The sequence below is a fragment of the Crocuta crocuta genome, unplaced genomic scaffold (assembly GCF_008692635.1).
Source record: "Crocuta crocuta isolate KB4526 unplaced genomic scaffold, BGI_CrCroc_1.0 scaffold219, whole genome shotgun sequence".
Classification (NCBI taxonomy): domain Eukaryota; kingdom Metazoa; phylum Chordata; class Mammalia; order Carnivora; family Hyaenidae; genus Crocuta; species Crocuta crocuta.
The window spans coordinates 671521-699142 of record NW_027551572.1 but is presented as its reverse complement, the minus strand read 5'-3'; the positions used below and the strand labels follow the sequence as shown (position 1 = coordinate 699142).

The window sequence follows — 27622 nt, the reverse complement described above, 5'->3', positions numbered from 1 at the left end:
AGGCACAAGTACAAAGCAGGAAGACAAATGACATTTGCCTTGAGGCCTGCTGGTGTTGGATCTAATATCTTTCTGGCCCCTGTATTTGATGGTTATCGGGAGCCCAATATTCTCAGACACTCACCATATTTCCTTTAAGATCTACAGTGCCCAAAGCAAATATGATGAAAGCAATTGCAGAAGAGAACCAATATGGTCGACTTTGACTCCAATTAAATTTCCAGATGACTTCACGGAGTTCAGAATTTACAAGGGAACCTTACACATGCCATGAGAAGACAGTGTTGATCCTCATTGAGTTTTCATTTCCATCAGGCACATCTACTTCATGTCAGGCCTAAATCAGTTTCAAATGCTGTGATCAAAAAATTCACTGAAAAAAATCCCCAAATTTGGAGGTTTACAACTTGAATTTTCCATTTAAACTGAGGGATAAACTAACTGAAGTGAAAGCATAGTGTTTTTGGAAACGAAAAACATTACTAACTGCGCTGATGGGATACATCTGAGGGAGAGGCTGGATTTGTATGAAGAGCTGCTGGGGCTTTTCATCCTGCCCGGGGTTATAACCACTCTTGCTCTGTGGCTGCTGACCCTGAATACAACAGCCACCAGGGTATTCCCAAGAGCCTCTTCCCTTCCTGGACACTCCCAGATTGGAGCCAATCAGAAAAGAAACAGAGATCCTACAGGATATAACAAAATTTATATATAAAGAATTCCTAAAGTATTAAAGTTAACATGTTAGGCCCAAAGGTCTTCAGTGCCTCTAGTTTCTGTGATTTTATTATCTAACTTTTGAGTAGAATGTTAAAACTTTGGAAACATCTACATTTTCTAATTAACCCAACACTTATTCTAAATTAAATTTCACTTCTTATGACCCTATAATTATCCTATTTGATGTTAACAAAGTCCTTTTTCCAAGTTATCTCATAGAAAGGGAAAAACACAAGACTTGCTAATTTGTCAGTGTTCTCTCATCCATAAAACATGATTGAAATTAGGTTTTTACTTTCTAAAGAAATATTGTTTTATGCTTCTGCAATAGTATTGATTGGCTGCAATAGTATTGATTGGCATATTCCATCACGTGAATGTACTAGATAACTCTCAGGAGGTTCTTTTCACTTAGGTCAATACCAAGACATTTCAGGCTGTAGCCACATAGACTTTATACAGCATGTATTTCTCACTCTGCGTTTAGGAGCCTTGAAAAACAACTCTTCATATGGGAGCGAGGGAATTTAAATTTAGGGATATGTTTTATCTCCACAAAAATAACATCCACCTACTTAGATTCCTTTTTTTAATGTTCATCTCTTCCACTGACAGAGTGATAAGAAATTGATAGGCTATAAAATAAAATTATTGCTTTCTCAAATCTTCTTGGATTCTTGCCTCCAGGTACACCTTCACAGGAATATATACTTTTGAATCACTTATAAAAATTATTGCAAGGGGCTTCTGTTTAGAAGATTTTACTTTCCTTCGGGACCCATGGAACTGGCTCGACTTCACTGTCATTACATTTGCGTAAGTGCCCTTTTTGAAACTTCAAGGCAGAATATGGTTGGGCTTTGTATGAGTGCTTATGTTTTTAAAGACCAAGCTTGCTTTATCCGAAAAATATTTTGGTGTGATTTATACATTTAAGCTCCTGATTTTGTTTAGCACAACAGAGGTCCAAGTGGCATTTCACTTGGGCACACAGCCTCTGCCGCGATTGAAGTTACAATTTCCACATGTAACAGACACGTCAGCAAATTTCATACATGCCACTTGTTCAACACATGCACAAGCCCCTCCCATATGCACACAACTTAAAGGCATGGGTGTATTCAGAATACATCTGTGAAAATGGCTTTTAAAAATTATAGCCACAAACCACTCTGTTGGCTGCACAAATTTTCACTGACCTTACCCATGTTATGTATTCTCTCTATCTTCTTTTATTAGTCTGGTAGAATAATATAACTATCTGTGAAGATCAAAACATTCTGACAGATCAAACGAATAGAGAAAGTAAGGTCCTTAATATATTATTTATTTAATATAGTCAGTTATTATTTCATCAGCAAATTGATCTTTAAGACTTATGAGCAGACACATTCTGTCTCTTCCTATTCCTTGCTTGATCCCATTTCTTCCTATCTTTCCCTTTATGATTTTTTCATCTCATTCTTTACCCTCTACATAAACCTTCTTTTCCTTATCTCCCATCCAGATACACCCTGTAATATGCACAATTTCTTCATCCCCTTTGTTTTTTCTTATGGTAAACTTTCCCAAGGAAGAAGAGATTCAGAGAAGTAATCAAAGGCTGTTGGGAAGTAGGTGAAATTAGTGTGGAGGAAAGTGGCCCATGCCCACCAAGCCTCATTGTTCCTTCAGGGGCTGACTTCTTGGCCTCTTATAGGCATAGTGAGGTAGCTAGGAGCGGAAGTAGGAATGACATACTGGGGTCTCCAAAAGCTGCCCGTCTCATCTTTAATTCCATATCTAGTCCAGATGAGCCACAGTTCAAAAGACAGCATATTGGGACAACTGATTTTTGAAAATAAAGTAGCAATAACAGCAGATCATAAAATCTTATCCTTAACTTGCCTTTCACTTAGGAATTTCACTAGGAAAACCTTTTCATGTACAGATAGTCAGTAAGGCAATCTGCCTTTTCCTGCCCAAATTTCTCTTCGCACATTTTGTTCTAACTGAAACCCTAAAACAAGAGCCAAGATTTAATTTTCTATTTATTTAGTTCCCCTCAGTTACACAACATGTTGACTATATTGCTAGCCAACGTAGCAAAAGGATTATTCTCTTTATGAAGTTTACATCTAGCAAACGGCCTTAAATTATGTGAGTAACAAGAAAACCATAGTAATTGACTCTTATTTCTAAATTGCTACATACAATATTATCGTTTAGAATAACCAAGAAGGTCTGTATAAAATACCCAAGCAAATGATATAAATCCTGCTTAAATCTTGAGTAACTCTGACTTAATTCTGTAGATATGTAACAGAAATTGTAAGCGTAGGCAATTTTTTAGCCCTTCGAACTTTCAGAGTCTTGAGAGCTTTGAAAACTATTTCTGTAACTCCAGGTAAGGAGTGACTGGTGTGAAGCATAAGGCTCCTTGTACCTACAGCCCTTTCTTTGTATCCTGTTATTGTGTTGTGTGTGAACTCCCTATTACAGATACGTGACAGAGTTCGTGGACCTGGGCAATGTCTCAGCGCTGAGAACATTCAGAGTTCTCCGAGCACTGAAAACAATTTCTGTCATTCCAGGTGAGAGTGGGGTTAAATACCTGGGATAATCCATCATGTCTTTTCAGCAATGTCTTCTTTGCTTGACAGTCAGCATTACAGAAAATCAGGAATCATAATAAAATAACCAAAATCATAATCAAAATCAAGTGGTTTACAGGAAATGATTCTTACTATTTGAACATAAGTTTTTATCTTTTTTTCATTTTTCATCAGCCTGGGAGTTTAACATGAGATACTGCAGTATAAAGTCCATGTGTGATTTGCACTTAGAGATGTCATGCTTTTTTCTCTCCATGTCAGTTGTACCAAGGATTTGGTCCCAACTGAATGTACCAATTTGTAATTTCTTGTTTATTATAGGTATTGATGATTATGTATGATGTAAATCCAATAATGCTTTAAAAGGCAAGGAAATAAGATAATGAAGAATAGCATGCATCTGTATAGAGAATTTGTTATCTTCAAGTACAGTTATATCCCACACCTCCTGCCAAGTTATAGCAAACCTTTTCCTACTTATAGATAGGCATTGTAAAATATGTATTCAGGTTATTTGTTATAAAACGGATAACTAGCCCTAATAAAAGTATGGGGTGAGTTTCATTAGCAAAATGGAGAAATATAAGACCCTTCACGAAGACCATGAACCTCCCATTGTTTTTCTCAGCATAATGGAATACGATCTTCATTTAATTGTTTGGATCTTTATGTTCCTGGAGCTCATTTCCTTAGCACTGCAGCCTACCATGAAGTGGTGTTCTTCCACTGGCATTGCAATTATTTTCAAACTTATACATGGAATCTATGTTTTCAAGCAAACTGTGTGGGGCTTTTGTAATTTCCAATATTCTAAGTCTTCATAGTCATAACCTTCTTTCTTTAAGGCCTGAAGACCATCGTGGGAGCTCTGATCCAGTCCGTGAAGAAGCTCTCCGATGTCATGATCTTGACCGTGTTCTGTCTGAGCGTGTTTGCACTGATTGGGCTGCAGCTGTTTATGGGCAACCTGCGGAATAAATGCGTGCAATGGCCTCCCACCAATGCGTCCCTGGAGGAACACACTATAGAGAAGAATGTAACCATGAATTACAATGGCACACTTGTCAATGAAACTCACACTGAGTTTGACTGGAAATCATATATTCAAGATTCAAGTAAGAATTATTGTTATGTAGATTTTTTCATTGTTGATCTGCCTTCCACCAATCTTAAAATGATTGCATAACAGGTTGTGACCTCTTAATCACCTGATCATTGGTTTGCATATACCTTTAATTATTTTATTGATAACTCTTCTAATTTTGACTCCAAATGGCACTTTCTGTTGTATCATTATATGGGAGGCTAAAGAGTTCAGCTGCAAAGAAAGCTAAGTAAATTTTTCTCTTGTATTTGGTTTTAGTATTTGGCAGTAGCAATGTTACAAAAGCAGAGACAGAACATGATTCATAGTGAAAAGGAATGTCCTTTTTAAAGAAAAATATTAAATATATGAAACTTAGACTTTAGATGGCCTTTTATCGTTATTATTTGAAGGTGATTAGTAATACTTAAGAAAAGAAATCAAAGAAAGAAAACCTTAGTGATTGGTTGTGTGGAACAAGCAGGATTAGTCATAAAAAATTACTGGTGGTTGGATAATTCTAAAAGTAATGATAGCATAATTTTAAAAGCCAATCAGCATCTTTTTATAGTTGGAGATCTATAAAATACCTTGGTTCATACAGATGAACTCTTTCATGACATTAGTGATATGCCAAGAAATAATTTTCATATAGTTGGAAACCTCTAGATTAAGAATATGTATACCAAAGCAATACGTGAAATGTTCCTTACTCACTTTCTTTTATGGCATTAAGTCTACTGCTATCATCAACTCCCTGAAATCTGTTTTTATTTTTCCTCTTGGCTAAGATCAAGGAACTGATTATGAGGATGTCACTTAAGGTTTATTCTCTAGTGAAAATGTACTAGACTCCATTTCTCTTAGAGTCAAAATAAAAGAAATCATAAATATCAGATTTATTTTCATCTCTAAAAATCCATACTTATCATTTTACCTAATGATACTCCATTTGTTGAATAGATTATTTTAAATCAAATGCAAATACAAAAACATGGGAGAAGGGAAGGGCAAAAATAGTTTCAAAGAGAGAGAGGGAGGCAAACTATAAGAGACTCTTAAATACAGAGAACAAACTGAGGGTTGATGGGTGACCGGGGGAGAGGAGAAAGTGCATGATGGGCATTGAGGAGGGCACTTGTTGGGATGAGCACTGGGTGTTGTATGTAAGTGATGAATCATCGGAATCTACTCCTGAAACCAAGAGCACACTGCATACACTGTAAGTTAGCTAACTTGACTTATATTAAAGTTTTTAAGATAAATAAATTAAATAAATAAAATGCAAATACAAAAAATGGTTTGTCTTTGAAAGTATTAGAAAATTAAATGTATTAAAATTAAAGGTAAATGCAACTGAAAGTTGCATTTTCTTCAGAGTAAGCTTCTAGATCATTGACTTCAGTGGTTAAAACTTCATTTATAAATACCTGATATCAAAAATTCATCCATAAACTATCATATTCCTTTCACTTCATTTAATTTTATTTAAAAGTTAAGGGGTTCTATCTAAATTTTCTTGTCTATGTTCAAGGAAGTAAATACATTGGAAATGTATTTCCCATTATGTGTTTTTGTAACCCTTATAGAACCATGTATAGAATAAATTTCTTTGAAAATTTAACATCTAAGAAATATCTCTTTTTACAAAATCCAAAATTTTTCTTCTTAAAAAATGATTATTTAAATGCCACAATCTCTTTCTTTTTTATGGCTGTGTAATATTTCCATTGTAGGGGGTGTGTGTGTGTGTGCGTGTGTGTGTGTGTGTGTGTGTGTGTGTACACAACACATCTCCCTTATCCATTCATTTTCTGATAGATACTTAGGCTGATCCCATATCTTGGCTACTATAAATAATGTTGCAATAGATATAGGAATACATATATCTTTTCAAATGTTTTCATTTTCCTAGTGAGTAAGTACTCAATAGTGCAATTAGAGGGTGTTATGCTAAGTGAAATAAATCAGACTGAGGAAAACAAATACCATCTGCTTTCACACATAAGTGAATTCTAAACAACAACAACAATGGCAAATGAATAAATAAACACTAGAGGGGTAGGAGTGCCAGGTTTGGGCAAAATGGGTGAAGGGGAGTGGGAGATACAGGCTTCCAATTACGGAATGAATAAGTCACAGAAATAAAAGGCACAGCATAAGGAATATAGTTAATGATATCATAATCATAATATATCAGGACAAAAGGTAGCTACACTTGTGGTGAACACAGCATAATGTATAAACTCGTGAAATTACCACGTTGTACACCTGAAACTAATGTAACATTGTTGACTATAATCAAATACATTTTTTAAATCATTATTTAATTCCATACATTTCTCTTTTTTGTTTCCCTGTCCTTATTTATTCAATAAAATTATTGATAGGCTCCTGAGTCCCAACAATAGTAATATGGAAATAATCAATGATTAGAATTTCTTTTAAGGAGTAACAATATTTGTAAGCAAATATTGTTTGTAAACAAATTATTACAATACAAAAATTATCTAAAAAATTTGTAAACAAATAATTACATTAAGTAGCTACATATTACTGGTGACACAGTGAGAGGAGTTCTTAATTTTGCCAATATTTAGTGGGCAGGAAATAGAGAACATCAAAGAATAATTCACAGAAGTGACACTTCAACTGGATTTTAAAAGAATCTAAAGAATTTGCCAGAGAAAGAAAGCTTACTGATACTATAATATTCACCTCTAGTAATTATTTTAGCTTTACTATTTAACATTATGTTTTGTTTCATTTCTTTTAGTAGTTGACATGATTTATGCACTTTTACTATGATATATTCTGGAAGTTGATAGAATGCAAATCATAATTAACTGTTAAACATTTATATATAGTGTTTAAAAACCTAGAAGAGAGAAAATATATAATCCTTTATTTGCAAATATGTGGCTGTTTTGAAAAACAAAGGAATTTCTGTCATGCTTGTCTATTTTTACAGAATGAAATTTTTATTTTCATGAGAGTAATGAGAAAAACATTTGATGCTTTTTAAAAAAGGTTTTCAAATATTTTATTTATCTCTGAGAGAGAGAGAGAGAGAGAGAGAGAGAGAGCGTGAGCAGGGGAGGGTCAGAGAGAGAGAGGGACATAGAATCCAAAACATGCTCAAGGCTCTGACCTAGCTGTCAGCACAGAGCCAGATGCAGGGCTCGAACCCACGAACCGTGAGATCATGACCTGAGCCAAAGTCAGGCACTTAACTGAATGAGTCACCCAGGTGCCCTGATTTGATGCTTTTTAAATTTTTAGGTTAGCTCCTGTGATTATTGCTAATTTTATACACATTAATGATAAATGCTTCCTTCTCTTAAGTAACCAATCCCCTTACTATAATATCTAGTATTTGGAGGGAGAAGTGTCAAAGCCCAATGTCTTTGAGGAAATTATATAAGATATTTTAAATCACTCTATGAATCCTAAAAGTTGGGCCTCGTCTTGCTTTCATTTTGCAGTGTAATGCAAATGTTCATCATATGACTTTCCTTTTTTTAAACAGGGTATCATTATTTTCTGGAGGGTCTTTTGGATGCTCTACTATGTGGAAATAGTTCTGATGCAGGGTAAGCCAATAATTTGTGTGTTTGTGTATGTGTGTATATTTTATTAATACTTATTTGCTGTAACTCAGGCTACCTCTAAGGTGAGGAGTTATTTAAAGGTTAGACAAGTTTTTATGTTTCATAAAACAAGGAATAATATTTGTGGTTTCACTCTGTGTCCCTTAGCTGAGTATATGTGAACTAGAAGACAACTCTAGAGGTTTCCCAGTAGGGAATATGAACTAGAATATGTTAAAATGCTAATTATCATCAGAAAGTATGTTTTCACTCATAATGTGTAACGGGAGAAACTTAACAGAGAACCATAGGGGAGCGGAAGGGGAAAAATTAGTTAAGGAGAGGGAGGGAGGCAAACCATAAGAGACTCTTAAATACTGAGAACAAACTGAGGGCTGATGGGGGTTGGGGGAGAGGGGAAAATGGGTGATGGGCATGGAAGAGAGCACTTGTTGGGATGAACACTGGATGTTATATGGAAACCAACTTGACAACAAACTGTATTTTTTAAAAAAGAGAAAGTAGTTTTGTAAAATATTATTTAAAATGCTAGGTAATATTTTAATGATGATATCAAGCAGCTAGTAAAATTATGCTGTCAGAAGGTGGGAAATGTATTTATTTATTTATCATACTCTATCCCTTGTGATAACTTCTATCCCTTGAAACAGCCAATCTTCCTGGCTAGACAATGTTATAATGTTAGACGTGTTAGACAATGCTATAGTATGCTATCAGAATAAAAAGATAGCAGAACTTCTTAGACTTTCTTTTCTCCCATTTATAGCCAATGTCCAGAAGGATACATGTGTGTGAAAGCTGGTAGAAATCCTAATTATGGCTACACAAGCTTTGATACCTTTAGCTGGGCTTTTTTGTCCCTGTTTCGCCTGATGACTCAGGACTTCTGGGAAAATCTTTATCAACTGGTGAGAACCTGAAGAGATACATACTGCACTTAAGTAGAAACATATAAGAAAAACACCTGAGTGCTGACATCTAAATCACAGCATAATATAGCAGAAGGAACAGAACTTGAAATCAGGAGATTTGAGTTTCTTTATCCTATTGATTGTAACACGTGTTAAGGATCGTGATGACAGGATAGCAATTCCCTCTCATCTCCCTTTGGCTCAAAACCTATTTTCCACCCTTTCCAGACACAGGTCCTCTCAAACAGAAGGTACATCTTCCCCTCAGCTCCATCTGTCCACACAAATATTTCTCAGGTGGCAAGTGATGAAAATCAGTACGCAGATATAGAAAGATAACTTTGATGTCTTCCTTGACTTTTATCCCAGGCTCAGCTCTTTGGCAGAATCTTCATGGTATTTCATTTGATTCCATTTTATTCCTGGCGAATCCAAGAATTCCCTCCAAGAGGTCAGAATGTAAATGCATGAGTTAGAGAAGAAGGAAAAGGATGAGGTTTAAGAAATAGTCAAGGAGGTAGAAGAGGGTGTGACATCATAATATTATTATTTATGTCAGAGTCCTACATCACACATAAGTAAGTTAAAAGTTAAAGCCAGTAGTTAGTGAAATAATATTGAAAAAATAATTCTGATGTTTTCATTTTCAGACATTGCGTGCTGCTGGAAAAACATACATGATATTTTTTGTGCTCGTCATTTTCTTGGGCTCATTCTATCTGATAAATTTGATCCTGGCTGTGGTGGCCATGGCCTATGAGGAACAGAATCAGGCCACCTTGGAAGAGGCAGAACAGAAAGAGGCTGAATTTCAGCAGATGCTCGAGCAGCTTAAAAAGCAACAGGAGGCAGCTCAGGTAAATTCACCAAAATCAAATATCTCCTGTCTCACAGTACAAGTCTTTTTTATTGTTTTGGTTGTTGAAAAATCACTGGAGAGAAAGTGGGAGACAGATAACTGTTTGACTCCACTTAAGAGAAGCTGGTAATAATGGCAGATTAGTAATGATTTCTACATTTTGATCACCTGTAGATCATTTAGCTTCATTTTTCCAAGAGGTCTGTAATATTGACCACAGTGGAACTCTCTCATGCTATTTTAATGTTTTAAGATTCTTATAACAAAAGAGGAAATGTGATTTTGAGTCTTCTCAAGTAAAAAACTTACTGACTGAGTATAGGAGAAAATCCTAAGAAGTCATCTTTTCTTAGAAAAAAAAATGTGTTGGTTATTATATTTTAAGATGTTCATCTGGCTATTTAAAGATAATCTAGTCTTTAACCAAAAATATATTGGCTTTTAATGTGGCTTAATTTCCTCATAATAAATAAGGAAGTGACAAAATATTATGTTCTATGACAAAGCAATACTCAATAAGTATATGAAAGTCACCAATTTTATGGAGACCAGGTGATCTAAGGATTTCTTGTCCTTATAGAGAGGTGTTGATACTCCCTGTACAATGAAATGCCCATGCTATCACTCCCATCTTCCCTCATACTTTTTGTCTAACATACAATTTCATTGATTTTACTTTAGAATAAAGTTGTTTAGGAAGTATTAATTTACTTGCAAGAGTCCTTGTATTGAGCGTACTCTGGGAACAAAGGGTACTCTGGGAACAAATAATCAAAACGCACCAACTTAGTACCAGTATAAGCTATGATCAAAAGTATTGTTTTCATTCCATGCCCACATATCCAGCAAGAACCAGTGCTGAGTTAAAGAAGCTGGGGATGGTATTTGCAGAACTAAATGTCTTGTCTTGTTTAGTAGAAACCATTGACCATTCTTTCTCCAGTGTTCTGGATAGAGGATGAGGGGTGGGGGGGGGAGGGCAAGGAAGGAATTTTATCACCTTCATTGATAATATCTTCATAATTGAATTTCAATAACTGGGGAGAGGACCTTAGCTCTTTATCTCATTCCTACTCCCTTTAGGTATGAGCTCCAGTAAGTCATTAACTACTTTTGTGCCACAGTTTATTTTTCAGAGAAGATAGCACCAATTAAATACCAATTTTTAGAGTAAATCAAGTCCCAGAAAGTAATATGAGTTTATGTTCTTATTGATGCCTGATTGGTCCTTTTGAATATGTGGCCTGTACAGCATAATGTAAACATAATAAATGTTAGCACAGATAAAGCCAATTAACCCTGAAAGCCTTCACTAGATAGAAAGGGGGAAAAGTCCTGTTCATACTTGCAGACAGAGCTGCTTCTAGGGAAGATCAGCTTCAGTAAGTCAAATGTGTTTTTTAGATGTTATGCAAACACTTGAGCCTAAAAAAATAAAGTCTTCTCTAATGTCATACTAAATCATTTCTCCTTAATGTAGCAGGCAGCAGCTGTAACTGCCTCAGAACATTCCAGAGAACCTAGTGCCGCAGGTGGGCTCTCCGATAGCTCATCTGAAGCCTCCAAGTTGAGTTCCAAGAGTGCTAAGGAGAGAAGAAATCGGAGAAAGAAAAGAAAACAGAAAGAGCAGTCTGGTGGAGAAGAGAAAGATGAAGATGAATTCCATAAATCTGAGTCTGAAGATAGCATCAGAAGGAAAGGATTTCGCTTCTCCATTGAAGGGAATCGATTGACATATGAAAAGAGGTACTCCTCCCCACACCAGGTACGCACTGCTGAGTTAATTGACACATGGATGAAAGTCAGAACACTGAAGAGATGGGGGGAGAATTAAACCAGATTTATAAATTGTCATCAGCTGAATTGACTGCCATGTTTATTATATTTAAACCTATCCTTTCTTTACGTAGCTCTGAGAAAATTTTACTCTACATGTATGTAAGTCTGCAGCTTTGTGTAGTTGGGATAACAATGGGTTGAAATTCAGAAGCCTGGATACTATGTGCTGATATCTATTAAAACTAATGACATTTAATCTTTCTGTTCCTCAACCTTTTTAATGAAAACAAAAACAAAAAATGTGGATATAGGGCTAGCTGATCAGTACTTTTTTGGGTTATTTTATGTTGCCTTTTCCCCCTAACTTATCTATAAACCAACATTTGTGGTTCTGAAAACATCAGTTGTGATATGCTTTATCAAAAAGCACCCGACTCTGAATTTCAGATGTCTGTGCCTCAGAGATGAAATAGGGATAATAATTAATTTAAGGTGATTTTAGAAAGATGCCCTAAAACAATTTGTGAAAAATCTTGGAATTCCTTGAAAGAAAAGAGCAGTAAGACCAAATGTGTCCTTGTGAAGGTCATGCTGCCAGTGTTTATTGAATGTTTATGGTGTCCGTAGTAATGTGCTAAGGGTGTTCCCTTTTGAACTTGAAAGTGTTGGTTCAGGGTTTTGGTTTTCTTCAGCATCTTTAAATTGTGATCCATGTCCCCATTCATAATCTCAAAGCCTAGAAATCTCTTATAAAACCAATTTAATTTGAGCATATAAAATGAGAATATTAATCAAAAGGAATGACTCACGTGCTGTTATGAATACTGAAACCTCTTTAAACCTAATTTTGCAAAATAAAAGCACATTTCAAATGTCTATATTAATATGATTGTCCTTTTTTTGGTTTCAAACTTTTAGTCTTTGTTGAGCATCCGTGGCTCCCTATTTTCTCCAAGGCGAAATAGCAGAACAAGCCTTTTCAGCTTTAGAGGGCGAGCAAAAGATGTGGGATCAGAGAATGACTTTGCTGATGATGAACACAGCACCTTTGAGGATAATGAGAGCCGGAGAGACTCCTTGTTTGTGCCCCGACGACATGGAGAGCGGCGCAACAGTAACCTGAGTCAGACCAGTAGGTCTTCCCGGATGCTGGCAGTGTTTCCAGTGAATGGGAAGATGCACAGCACTGTGGATTGCAATGGTGTGGTTTCCTTGGTTGGTGGACCTTCAGTTCCTACATCGCCTGTTGGACAGCTTCTGCCAGAGGTGATAATAGATAAGCCAGCTACTGATGACAATGTAAGGAAGTTTTAAATAGTTCAGGCATGGCTGGCCCATTACTGCTGCACCAGCCAGTGTTTCTACAGAATGGAACCCTTTGAGAATGATTCCTGGTTGGTCAAGCTGTGAATGCACCTGCATCTTGTAATACCTTTAATAGACTAACCAACTAAAACCTAAGGCCTCAACACTCTTGCATAACACTGAATGCATTTAATTATTAAACGTGCTAAGAATAAATTAGACACAATCATAAATTACTGCCTCCAGTTGGAGGATTTGCTATATACCCATGCTGAGATTAGATTGCAGGCCACCCTCTAAAGCTTTGGTATAAGAGTAAATGAACGATTCCTATGTTTAAGTATAAAGGGTGTATAATAAATCTTTCCAACAGATTCTTCAATATACCTCTGCCTTCTTTTAGAGTATTTTCAAGAACACTGTGCCTCAATAGATAGCTTCATTGTTACCTTGAAGTTTCTACTATTCACATTTGTCTTACTAAAAAAAATGCTGATATAAGTCTTCTCAAAATGAATCTAAATGGCGAGATGCAAATAAATTGTTAATACAGACGAATAAAAGAATTGTCTGTGTACAAATGTATGTTATGTGTTTGTGAATATACACAGGATTAGGAATTTCTAAACACATGCTGCCTCTTATTAGACTGTGAACCCACTTGGAAATATATCAGCATGATGAGGCATGACTAAGTCAGAGTTAGATGACTTATTGCTCTGGTACCCTGGATGAAACTGTTGTCCATGCAGCATGTGCGGCTTTTTTAACATACAGCTTGTGTTGTCAATGACCGTCTATGTCTTGTGTACAGATAATGAGATGGCAGCTACATGTGTTGTAAGCATTTGTATTTCTTTCAAAATAAATGGCTACCTTCTCAACATAAAATGCCTGATCATTTATATGACTTTTCAAGTTATTAGCTTTTTACTAGTAGTTCAGAACTAAAGCTAACAGTTAAATATGGCCCTCAAGCGATTCATTAACTGTATCAAAATTGCATCCTGTCTCATAAAAATATGAAATTAGAGGGTTAGAAAACTCAGTTTTTGCTGTATGACTGAATGGTTGACAGTTTGGATATTCCAGGTTAATGACACAATAAGTCAGTAATATCTGCCATCACCAACTAAATATGAAAGTGCATGATGCATGTGTTTCCTGAAATTCACTGTGTCACATTTGTTTATTTGCTTATCATATTGCTCAAGTTAATCATTTAATACATTAGAATTTTCTTTATAGGGAACAACCACCGAAACTGAGATGAGGAAGAGGTCAAGTTCTTTCCATGTTTCCATGGACTTTCTAGAAGATCCTTCCCAAAGGCAAAGAGCAATGAGTATAGCCAGCATTTTAACAAATACGGTAGAAGGTTTGTTACACATCCCATTATCATTCAATTACTTTCAATAAACTTATATTTTCTCACTTGAAACAAATATCTCTATTTGTAAATTGGAAACAGTACATTAGGAAGAGAATAGAACAAGTATTATTTAAGATTTATTATTTGTTACACCTGCTCATATATTCTAGGAACTTTAAAAATGTTACTTAAATGCAATGATGTTGGAAATCTCAAAAAATGTTTTCTAGCATGATATTTCTTTGAACATGGAGAATAAAGCATTTATTAGGGGTTTCTAATCATATCAGTCATAGTGACCCTCTCTTTTGTTCCATTTAGCTTAGGACTTCAACACCAACTGAAATACTCTCAAGATTGGAGGAGAGGATTAGGTCATTTCACATAACAAAAGCAAATTTAAAACATGATCCTTGACTCATATCAAACCCAACCCTGTCTCTTAAAGCCTTAGGATGACATCTTAGCCAGACATTAACATAGGATTACAGACACTATCTACATTTCTGCAACTCATTTTCCTATCGAAAAATTTCATTTAAAAGACCATTCACTTCAGGCCAATCATTGAGCCATACTGTCAATGCATACAAGAAAAAAAACTATTCTTCACTCCCTCTGCCCTATGTGTATGTCTGAAGAAATATCTTCAGGGGTCCAAAGAAAAAATTTCTATAGTATTTTTAAGTACAAATGAAAATGTGTTGATTACTGAAAAAGAAGTCTAGCAGATATGAAATAAATATGTGTGTATAAAATATATCTTTTGGTGATTCTACTTTTTTTTTTTTTCTAATCTAGAACTTGAAGAATCAAGACAGAAATGCCCACCCTGTTGGTATAAATTTTCCAACATATTCTTAATCTGGGACTGTTCACCATATTGGTTAAAAGTGAAACATATTGTCAACCTGGTCGTTATGGACCCGTTTGTTGACCTGGCCATCACCATCTGTATTGTCTTAAATACTCTTTTCATGGCCATGGAGCATTATCCAATGACGGAACATTTCAATAATGTGCTTACAGTAGGAAACTTGGTAAGCATATTGGAAGGTAAATGTGTTCAATCTTCAAATTTTCCGTTTGAGAAACTGTTTCCATTTATAGCTTAATGCAGACTTTTCACCACCCTTCCTACCTCCTGGCTCCCAAAAGATGGCAATTATAGCTAGCTGGCTATACCTTAATTTTTGCCAACAGTAAATAGCCCTTCATGTCAAAGCAAAAATTGAGAAAGAGAGCAATATATATAGGCCTATAGTACTATGTGGAAGGTCAATATTGATATTTATAATTTTTCAAGATGCAGAAGCAATTAAGGACATACCTCTTGAAAAGATATTATCACAGTTTCCCTATTACAGTCTTCCCTAGAAGACAAAAAAAAAGTAGATCTTTTTATTTTGCTTGGTCATCATCATCATTATAAGCAAAAATTTTACAACTCAAAAACATCTTTAGCTTTTCCACCTCCCGCATCTAGGTAGGACATGTATTCTTTTATCCATTTATTCTATATCAAAACCATCAAATATTGAAAAGCTCCAGTACCTTTTGTGTATTATATGATTAGCAAGGCCACTTTTTAGTAAAGTTTGCCACTTAATTCTTTCTCCTCTGTACTTAAAAAACATGAATTATTAAAGTGTTTGTCCATTGACTCAATTTAGGAATATTAGCTTTATTTGCTGCAAGAAAAAGGACTTTAAAGTAATGTATGTATTTTTCATATATTTGCTTTGAGGTATAAGATTTTTGATGGTAAAAAGCAAGACATATAGAGCATCCTGTGTTGTAGTACTTATATTTTTAAAGGTCTGCTTTTTATATTATGGAAGTAAATTAATTTTTTTCATGTGCATAATAAATTGATAATGTAACACATATAGTAATAGATGTACATGTATAATAATGGTCTGGCTTGAGGCAAGTGAGAATATGCATATAAATAATTAAAAGTGGTCATGGGCAAGATCTTGTCAGTACCCATGCTGTATAAAGTCTGGAGGGATAGACAGTTTGATGGGACAGAAGGAATGCTGGTTCAAAATAGATTTGCGTTCAAATCCAATTTTTGGCATTTTCTAGTTGTATGATACCAGACAAACCATTGCACTCCTGTAAAGACCTGTTTCCACACAGGTAAAGTAGTATTTATATTACCTGCATTAGCCACGTCCATGGCAAATAATAAACTTCTGTGGTGATAAAATTAAATAAAGTATATGAGATCCTTCTTATCAACTATAAATTACTACACAAATGTAAGCTAGTAATTGAGTCATTATGGGGAAAACAGAGTAAACATTTTGTTCTGCGATCAAACACTATGTCATTCTACTTTATCTATTAGAGTAACTTTGTTTTGGTCTTAGGTTTTCACTGGGATCTTTACAGCAGAAATGTTTCTGAAAATTATTGCCATGGATCCTTACTATTATTTTCAAGAAGGCTGGAATATCTTTGATGGTTTTATTGTGACGCTTAGCCTGGTAGAACTTGGCCTCGCCAATGTGGAAGGATTATCAGTTCTCCGTTCATTCCGACTGGTAAAAAATAAACAAAACAGCAACAAAAACAAAACCTGTCCAACAAACAGAGCTCTTACATAGTACTGTCATGGGTTTTACTACACAACTATTCATATTTTAAATTATTATGTACATTTGCACTGTCAAAACTATCCCTAAATGGAAAAAATGTTATCTTTGCGTATTTAGAAAAATCTTTATTTTAAAAAAAAAGCACAGTCATATAAAGTTTAATATATTACTCATTTGCTATTTTGACTAATTATCATTTCTAGAGATGACTACAGTTAATCTTTCTGGATCTAAGCAAATATTTTTAATGAAAATATATCGCACTTTAATATAACTTGAAAATATAAGCACCCCTTTGTAGTGGTGGATGATGATTAGACACAAGATGGGCATTTAGCAAATCCCTAATTCTACCTCTTGATAATATGCTCCTTCTCTAAATCAGAAGGGGAAAATCTGTAGGATTACTTAACATGCCCATTGAGTTACATATATGTCCTTGCAAATCAGGGAAAGAATTATAGGTATGGGAAATACTCCAAAAATTTTTTAATGTTTTTTTTTTTTTTTAAATTTCTGAGAGAGACAGAGACAGAGTGAATAGGGGAGGGTCAGAGAGGGAGGGAGGCAGAGAATCTGAAATAGGCTCCAGGCTCTGAGCTAGCTGTTAGCACAGAGCCTGACTCGGGGCTCAAACCACGAACTGCGAGATCATGACCTGAGCCAAAGTCATATGCTTAACCGACTGAGCCACCCAGGTGTCCCAGAAATACTCCAAATTTTTAAATGCAAGCACAGCTAACTATGTCAGTACCTCAGAGGAGCATTAATGAATAAGCATTTTTCTTCACTTATAACAGGACCTCAGTATGATGTCTCTTTGCATTCTATTGACAAAATGAATATCTTTTCAACAGAGATTATTGTAAATCAGATGTTAATATTAGTGTCAGGCCTGGCATGCCTTAGAACCACATTCACAAAACAAATTATGGACAATTGGACCCCAAGTAATCTTTAAAAATTCACTCTTAGGGAGAATGATCTACATGGTTAAAATATGGAAGAACTAAATCCTTCCTAGAAGGTCCAAAAATTAACAATGAGCCTGAGCAGGTTCAAGGGCAGGGCAGATGTAAGAGATTTAGTATTAATTATCATTTCTTGGTAAACCTCAGTATATGCAATGCTTTTAAAGATCATAATAATATATATAATTTTTTTTTATTTTCCAGCTCCGAGTTTTCAAGTTGGCAAAATCTTGGCCAACATTAAATATGTTAATAAAGATCATTGGCAACTCAGTGGGGGCTCTGGGTAACCTCACCTTGGTGTTGGCCATCATCGTCTTCATTTTTGCTGTGGTCGGCATGCAGCTCTTTGGGAAAAGCTACAAAGATTGTGTCTGCAAGATCTCCACCAACTGTCAGCTTCCACGCTGGCACATGAATGACTTTTTCCACTCCTTCCTAATAGTGTTTCGCGTGCTTTGTGGAGAGTGGATAGAAACCATGTGGGACTGTATGGAGGTAGCTGGTCAAGCCATGTGCCTTACTGTCTTCATGATGGTTATGGTTATTGGAAACCTGGTGGTATGTACCCATTTAAGATATATATTTCAGAAATAGATTAAGAGCATAATAGAATGGTGACCAGTTTGCCCAAGCCAAAACTATGATTAATAATTTATAAAGTCTCTTGGCTTAAAGATAGAGATAGAGATACAGAGAGAGAGAGAGATGTCTCACTTTGACAACACAGCAATATAGCAGTGGCCCTATAGTTTTTATATTCAAATCCACTTTGTCAACCATTTCATCACATTTGTTATATGAAATTTAATAGAGTATCATATTGAAGACACACCTAGAGGGATGTGTTGGGAACATTTTACAAATACAGAGAAGAGGGAGAAATCTGAAAAAGATTTTAAAGGCAGCCTAATGTTACTTGCCAGTATAGAACTAAAAAGTGGAGTCTTTAAGTGTTCATAGTGATTTTACCACTTCCTTGCTCCTTCATGGCATATAGCATTCAATCACTCTAGGTCATATGGCAGATGCATTAGACAACCTAGGTTAATCAGTTCTCTAGTGGTGCTCAGTCAAAATAAGGACTGGCTAATGATGCCTGAGATTACCCAATTGGAGTAACTGATCACTTCTCTCTCTTTAAGTTTGAAACATGAATTACTCTTTATGGTACAGAAAATTTTAATATATTCTAAAAGATGTAGATGTTAAGTGTCAGTCTTATGGAAATATTAGAGATTATTTATAAATGGTTCTTCTAAATAATCAATAGTGGAGCATGAGAAATAAGAGGTTAAGAAAATAAGTGTCAATGCCTATGTTAAGATACTGATTCTCATTCTGGATCATAATGACTACTTGTTAGTTAATATCTAACTTAATACTTCTGTTTATTATAAACGAAACTATAGAATGTTTTCCAGTGTATAATTGCAAACACTAATGCTTTTTAAGGTTAGAACTTGTGCATAGTACATACTTCAATCTGTTTTCTTACAATCATACAAGCTTAAACATAGCTAAGCCTTAGTTTACGTCTTCCATCTTCTTTGTTCTGTATGTGGGACAATGTGAGACCAACAGAAATTGTGTCTTTGCCCAAGGATGTAGAGTGTAGTAGCTTTGAGCCAAAATCACAAATTCAGATTACTCAAGTTCTAATCACTGTTCTATGGTGTTTCTTTCTAATCTAGCTGTTGGAACTTACAGTTTCCTCTACACTTAGAGGAATAAGTGATCTCAATCTGCTCTTTACATCGGGGTGAAATTATCATCATGTTTGTGTTCTTTTTAAGGTCCTGAACCTCTTCCTGGCCTTGCTTCTGAGCTCATTTAGTGCAGACAATCTTGCAGCCACAGATGACGATAATGAAATGAACAACCTCCAAATAGCTGTGGATAGGATGCACAAGGGAATAGCTTATGTGAAGAGAAAAATATATGAATTTATTCAACAATCCTTTGTTAGAAAACAAAAGATTCTAGATGAAATTAAACCACTTGACGATCTAAACAATAAGAAAGACAGTTGTATGTCCAATCATACAACAGAAATTGGAAAAGATCTTGATTATCTTAAAGATGTGAATGGAACCACAAGTGGAATAGGAACTGGCAGCAGTGTTGAAAAATACATTATTGATGAAAGCGATTACATGTCATTCATAAACAATCCTAGTCTTACAGTGACTGTACCAATTGCTGTAGGAGAGTCTGACTTTGAAAATTTAAACACAGAGGACTTCAGTAGTGAATCAGATCTGGAAGAAAGCAAAGAGGTAAGATTGTATATGTGTGGGTAGGTATAAATTTATATGTGGATGCATGTATTATTGTCTGTGTGTAAATATATACATGTATATTATTGCCTTGAGTAAATCAGATTTCTGTAATGAGATGAGGAGAGAAAGAGTGCAGAGACATAATGGTAGGTAGATCCTCATTTCATCTCACATGTCCATGGAAATGGATTCAGGGGAAAAAACGATAGATCATTTTTGTAAAACATTGTATGGTGTTTTTCAGGATTTTAGTTTGAGTAGTATCTCAGTTCACATGTGGTTCCTTAAAGTTTTGGCTTTTGCCAAAGAACCAATGGCTCTTTAATGATTTTTTAATGATCTTTATTTTTGTAAAATTGGTTCTAAGGTACTGTTAAAATAAATTTGGCACTATTTTTTCCAGTCTGTTTTTTGTTTTGTCTTCAATCTTCAGATTTACGTTTAATATTTGATGAAGACTAATAGCTATTACATGCTGTCTGTTGAATTAAGAAAGAAACTTTAAGAAAAAAGGAACTTTTATTACAAAGGCCATCCATGACAAATACGTTTGCTGCAAAATTTTTACATGATTTACATTGTTTTTGTTTGTATTGTTCAGAGCTAGCTAAGAGAAAAACTGATCTTTTTATGAAAAAGTGACCATCCACTGAACCACTGGAGGCAGTTCTATTTCTTCATACTCTGTGTCATTTTATATCTAGGATTATCATGGCATTAATTGAAAATTAAGTTATAGTGGAGCAAGAGAAGTAAGAGGTTAAGAAAATAAGTGTCAATTAATTGAAAAATTAAATATTAAATTTGAGAGATAACTTAATGCAGTATTTCTCTAATGATGAGTCACAATCCAGTAGGAGTTGATAAAACAATGTACCAGTAATTTTTTTAACTGTAATTAAACAGAATAGATGATACCATACCACATTGTACATTTTAGGGAATACTGATAAATTAAGCTTTTGCTGTCTATGTTGAACTTAAATGTACTGCTTTTCTAATTTAAGTGCGAGCATTAGGGTCTGTGGATTATTGCCTCAAGTTCAGATTTTTAAACTGTTTTACCTCTTTGAAAGCAGTGATCATAAAATCTTCTGGACCCCAGGTATAATGGATGGCTTCCTTTTTGGTTTCCAGAGATAGAAGGCGCAGAGTTCATTATGCAATGAACAACTTATGCTCTAGGCTCATACACATTACAAAGTATTGTATGATTTTCTTATAACTACTTACTTGAATGTTTGTCTCTCCTTTTATATTTGTGACGTGCCTGAACATGTTAGTTACAAAGCAGGCACTCAGATTAAACTTTTCCTTCTCTTTCCAACTCTTTTTAATGGAACAATTTTGAAGGATTCTCATTATCACATTTGCTCTGAGAGCATGCTTGAAAATACAGTTTTATTTCCCATGATCCTGACGCCATTTTCCTCTTGATTCAATATAATGCTGTATTAGATCCTGTTGCTTTTATCTTTATTAGGTATTTACCTTGTCAATTTATATTGGGCTTCTAGAAAAGTAATTATCCCTCATCCTTTTCACAAGAATTGCCATTGAAACACAGCTGTATCTCATCCAGCTAAACATTTATATTAAATACTGAACCTTCTATTCATCCCCATTACATTTCAGTTTATTTAATTCATTTTTCAACTGGTTTTCTGTGAATATTCTTTTATAAATTACCACATAGTCACAAATTTCCTGGCACTTCTCTTCACCATTTATTTCTTTCTTCTTGGTCAGAAATAAACCCAATGAAAATTATTTCTCCTCGTTGCTTCCTTTCTCTTCAAAGTAATGCAGAACTTATAAGGTGTTTTTCTTTTAGTGGAATAAACTGACAGCAGATGCCTCAAAAGATGAAGATTCTTTACTCTAAATTAGGAATGCAGCCTATAGTATATTAAAGTAGCCTTATCATTTTGGTTCTTTCTGTTTTAGCCTTTATTCTTTTGCCTATCTTCACTTATTCAGCAGTTACCATGTGCCAGGGAGTGTACTAGTAACAGAGGATACAAATGAGCCATAGTTTTGCATACATGTATCATAATTATCATATTATATGGCAATTATATATACACATATGCAAACACACATATACATATATATACACATACGCAAACACACATATACATATATATACACATACATCTATAGTTGACCATCGAACAACATGGGTTTGAATTGCATGGACCCATTTGTACACTGAGTTTTTTTTAACAAATACAGTACAATACAGTATGGTAAATGTATTTTCTCCTCCTTATGATTTTATTAATAACATTTTCTTTTCTTGAGCTTTATTATAAGAATACAGTGTATAATATATATATAAAATATGTGTTAATCAACTGTTTATGTTATCAGTAAGGCTTCTGGTCACAGTAGGCTATTAGTGATTGTGTGTTGGGGGATCCAAAAGTTATATGCAGGTTTTTGACTGCACAGGGGATCAGCCTCCTTAACTACCTCATTGTTCAAGGATCAACTGTATATATATATTTGGATTTTAGAAAGGTGGCTTTCAACCTTTAAATATGGATTTCCACAATGGGACATACCTTATTGACTCAAAATCTTACCTGCCATAATCGCAGATCTGTTCCATTTGAATATATTAATATTTCTATTCCTAGACTTCAATAATGAGCCTTATCTACAATGGATCATAATTGAAATTCTATTAATGCCTTGGGCTAAAATTACAAATGCCCATTGTTTATTACCATTTTCTAAGCACTTATCTGTAAACATGTGAGCCCCACAATTATAAAGGTGTTGGTAATAGATTATTGTCTAGAGCCAGACACTGTGTTATATAGTTTCATTTTAGCCACATACCATGTGGTCTTACCTGACTATCCAATCCTCAATTTTCTTACCTCAAAAATGGGGATAATATCACCTATTTCATACTCTCTGTGGACTGTTAAATGAGAGAATAAAGGTGAAGTAGTTAGCATAATGCCTGACAAATTGTAAGTATTCAATACATTGTCATTATTATTATTACTAGTAGCACCCCAGCCGTTCCCATGTCGTCCTGTAAGAAGTACCAGTAACATAGTCCACTGTTAGTCCTTTTGTATTGTTTGCCTTCTGCCCTCAGTGATGAATTGCTTTACATGTTTATCTGGGGAAGGTGATAGGTTTTGTATTATCTGTTTAATTTTTAAATTGTCTCATTAAATTCTTGATATGGTAGGCTCCTTAAAAATTTTTAAGAAAGGGGCGCCTGGGTGGCTCGGTCGGTTAAGAGTCCAACTTAGGCTCAGGTCATGATCTCGCGGTTCATGGGTTCGAGCCCCGCATCGGGCTCTGTGCTGACAGCCAGCTCAGAGCCTGGAGTCTGATTCAGATTCTGTGTCTCCCTCTCTCTCTGACCCTCCCCTGTTCACCTGTCTCTCTCTCTCAGAAATAAATAAAACATTTTAAAAATTTTTTNATAGAGACATGAACCAACAGGATGTTTTTGGAAACAATAATAGTTCAGTGTTTCTGAACTATAAAATTATAGGAGACGAGGCTACAAGGAGCAGACAGCCTCAATTTCCAGGAAACAAAAAACAAACTCCATATGGAGAGACAGGTAAAATGGAGACCTGTGTTTGTTTTGCCTTCCCCGTAAGATGCACACTTACAGACCACTGACCCCTGTTCCAGGACAAATCTATGGCCTATCTGTTTATACTTGTCCCATAATAGTCCCCAAATGCAAAAAAAGGCACAGCATGAGTCACACTCATCACTTCTGTAAATCCCAGCAGACCTCAACCCACAAAGTACATTCAAATAACCTAAGGAATTGTTCTTAAAACCCTATAATGTTTCAGGGCACGTGGGTGGCTCAATCAGTTAACTGGCTGACTTTAGCTTAGGTCATGATCTTGCAATTCATGAGTTTGAGCCCTACATCAGGCTCTGTACTGACAATTCAGAGCCTGGAGCCTGCTTCAGATTCTGTGTCTCCCTGTCTCTCTTCCCTTCCCCCACTTATACTCTCTCTCTCACTCAAAAATAAATAAATCATTAAAAATTGTCAAACCTCATAATGTTTCTTGACTCATGCAGTAGTAAATATAATGGATCAGCTAGAAATATGGGTTTCCACTGAAAATTAATAATAAGGGATGGTGGCTTGGACAGATTTTGAAGAGCTTTAAAAACTGGATAAAACTGCTGAGACTGTGCAAGAGACAATATGAAATGATATCTCTCCAATTATAAAGTAAGCTTCTTTGGTTATGGACTGTATTTTATATAATTTTAGCCTTCTGAAGCACCTACTGCAACGTTGGGCACAATTGTGTGCTCAGGAACATTTTGAGTTTTGGTTGATTTGTTTAGATAATAGACTAGAAGTCTGGTGGCCTTATGTCTACTGTGGGCAAATCACTAACCCTAAATTATCCCATTTCCTAATTTTTAAAAGGAAGACAACCGTCCAATAGCACTTACAGGAATATTATGAGAATCTAAAAGCTATTCTGAAGTTAAAAGTGCTCAAAAACATAAGGTGATAACACAATTATACCGTTATTCTGTCTTCATAAATACTTTTTAAATGAAATGAGTTATTAAACTTCTACCTTTTGGAAATAAAAACATAATACTAAGCTAGTTTGGGGGAAAGTACACTTGTTTTTTCAATGAGTGAGCCCCAGAATGAGTAAAAATGTCATTTGGATCTTTGTCGTTCAGGTCATGTTAATAACAGATATCATATGTTGAGTGCTTACCATGGGAAAACACTGTAGCGTTTTACATGTATTGTCCTCCCTGATTCTTTATACCAAGAGATAGACATTATTAATCTAATCTTACAGATAAGGAAATTGAATGCAAAAAGTTTCAGTAGCTTGCCAATGTCACACAAATAGTAAGGACTGATCCCAGACTAGAAGCTGGCAACACAGTCCACGTTCTTAACCCTTACACTAAATCTCCTTAACAGTGTCTGAAAAAATAATTTAGTTGACATTTCTTTAAAATGAATGGTATTGTTTATTAAAGAACTAAGAATGGATGTCCATTGTACAGCTGGTCTTCACCACCAATCCTCTTCACTGGGCATGGGTTAATGGCATGGCCACAACTGTCTGAGTCCCTGCCTCCCTCAGTCCCGGAAGATCCTCTTCCTTCTGCACTGGCCTGCATGTTAGACCCATCTGCTTCTGCATCTCACACTGACCTGTGGGGCTCTAATTCTAATTACAGAGCACTTATTCTCTTAGACTATGGTTACTTCAGGTTGTATTTTGAGAAGACATGCTTCTGAGTTTAATGCTTAAAATCATTTGGAAGCACTTCTATGATTGCATCATTAGCTTATGAAGTCTTTGAGAACAAGAAATACTAACCAGGTCTTACTTGCCTTAGGCCACAGCACATACAAAATGTTTGTTAAATGAATGAGTAAATGGGTAATGAACATTTACTTCTAGATTCCCATTTGCCTCTCATTTATGACATTTGTGTTAAAATAATATTTATTTGTGGGTTTGCTGATATTCTTTCATTTAATACTTTTACCTTTACTATAGTTGGGTTAAACAACATATGTCAGTTCCCAACTTAAGCATATACTGCTCAGCAGACTAAATTTGTACTAACACAGAAAAGTCTACAGTGAACGCCTTATGTGGGTAGCGCTCCACTTTTAAATGTACCTGAGAGCAGGGATTTGTCTGTTTTGTTTACTACAGTATATCCCACATTTATCATAGTGTCTAGCCTATAGAAGGTGCCCAGTATATATGTGTTAAATAAGGAAATAACAANTTGTCAGCATTCAAGAGTCTCTCATGGTTTGCCTCTCTCCCTTTCCCCTACCATTTCCCCCCTTCTTCTCCCCCTTGTTAGGTACCAAGATTGTTGAAAGCATCCAAATTCATGAACACCATGATAACATGATGTTTCCCATAGACAAGCATCACACAACATATCTGGGGACATTAAGAATCTCTGCGAGGTAGATGTGTATGCCTCCAACTTTTCTTTCTATCCAGTCTTTTCACAAATCCTCGTGGTCTCTGATATAGCAACTATTGCCTCCATCCTGTATTACAGCTTCTCCTTTAGAAGACCTTACCACAAACTCAGATAAATGGACAGGATTCCTGCTCTAAAATAAAATGAAATCATGTAAGTTTTAAGTGTCCCTTTGATCTCATCTCTCAAGGGTTTTTTTCTCTTAAATTCATTGCCAATCTTCTTGAAAAAATAGATTAGATTATACTCACTGTTTTCCCATTTTCCACTGCTCAGTCACCTTCAAACATCTTTCTGGTTTTTTCCCCTACCTTTCTCTCCATCAAAAACCATTGATGTTCTCTTAATTTCCAAGTTCAGTGACCCTATCTCACTTGTTTGTCTGCGGTACTTCCTAATTCTTTAAGCTCTGTCATTCCCTGGTTCCAAAAAAAAATCCGTGCTACTTTTCTCCCAATCACATAAGCTCAAACATCGCTTATGAGAAGCCTGAATTCATTCTCAACTTCTCTAATTTGAAGCCCCTCATCAAATTTATTGCCAAATCCTGTGGATTTTATCTTCTAAATCCATCACCAATCATGACCTCTGACTTCTCATCCTGTTATTTCTAGTAGTTCTACTAGAACTACTATCTGAAACACATCGCCATGGAAGGGGAAAAGGCAGTCTTGAATATAATGTGGGCAATTGCACTGTCTTGGTGAGATTCATTTCATCCATCTAAATCCCCAGGACTCAAACCAGTCCTAGTCACATATTCCATGAAGTTTATGTCTTTTGACTCCATAATTTCTTGTTAGAAATTATCTTCTTCTTGCCACTCTGCAAAATCTAAGAAAACAAAATGACCTTTGAATTGAGATTCATGACCTTGTCCATGTATCGACTCAATAACGATATGTTGTTGCTTTGTTGCTCACTATATCAGGCAGCTCTTAACTCTGGAAAGCCCTCTCAATTTTCCCCAAGTATAATTGCTAACTGCATAACATGAAATGTATGTATTGCACTCTGTTCCTCTGTTGTGTATCTGTCTAACCTACTTACTAATCTTGTGAGCAGCTTGAGAACAAGAACTATGGTCATATATATCTTTGTACTCCTAGCAATGAGCACAGAACCTGGGCACGAATGAGGTCCTGGGTCAGTGTTAATTGGCATCATGTAAATTAATTACACTTTTCATGAATACATACATTTTTATCAGTTATTTCTTCTGAAAGTATACAGATAGAAAAAATCAAGCAAAACTCTTCCTAAGTCAAATTAAGGATGCAACTTCTCCTCTGGGGGAGGTCACAGGAAGGTGAGAAGGAGGAGAAAAGAATACACTCAGAATCTTCATATAATTACCTGACACATGCTCAGGAAACACTTTGTAGAGTCCCATCTGGACATAGGTTGGGTGTTTCCTTCCAGCTCTTGCCTTTTTCCTTATCCTGAGCTACAATATCTCAGGACCATGATCTTTATGAGACAGCAACTATTCTCCATGAACAGTACTGCCATCTGGCCAGTGGATACGCAA

The 27622-nt window shown here is 35.4% G+C and overlaps 1 protein-coding gene across 2 annotated transcripts in view; it reads left to right on the top strand.

Annotated features, from left to right (window-relative positions):
• The window catches only part of SCN1A (sodium voltage-gated channel alpha subunit 1), a 183627-nt gene that overhangs the window by 116211 nt on the left and 39794 nt on the right, over positions 1 to 27622 (top strand). Inside the window, exons 6-18 of one of the 2 annotated variants that reach the window (XM_077751142.1) lie at positions 1408 to 1536; positions 3202 to 3293; positions 4160 to 4429; positions 7928 to 7991; positions 8776 to 8917; positions 9571 to 9777; positions 11260 to 11544; positions 12477 to 12857; positions 14112 to 14241; positions 15037 to 15275; positions 16614 to 16787; positions 18017 to 18373; positions 19609 to 20091. In XM_077751142.1, the coding sequence (XP_077607268.1) occupies positions 1408 to 1536; positions 3202 to 3293; positions 4160 to 4429; positions 7928 to 7991; positions 8776 to 8917; positions 9571 to 9777; positions 11260 to 11544; positions 12477 to 12857; positions 14112 to 14241; positions 15037 to 15275; positions 16614 to 16787; positions 18017 to 18373; positions 19609 to 20091 (2953 nt within the window). The remainder of the gene's footprint in view (positions 1 to 1407; positions 1537 to 3201; positions 3294 to 4159; positions 4430 to 7927; positions 7992 to 8775; positions 8918 to 9570; positions 9778 to 11259; positions 11545 to 12476; positions 12858 to 14111; positions 14242 to 15036; positions 15276 to 16613; positions 16788 to 18016; positions 18374 to 19608; positions 20092 to 27622) is intronic. The other variant, XM_077751141.1, reaches the window with a different exon arrangement.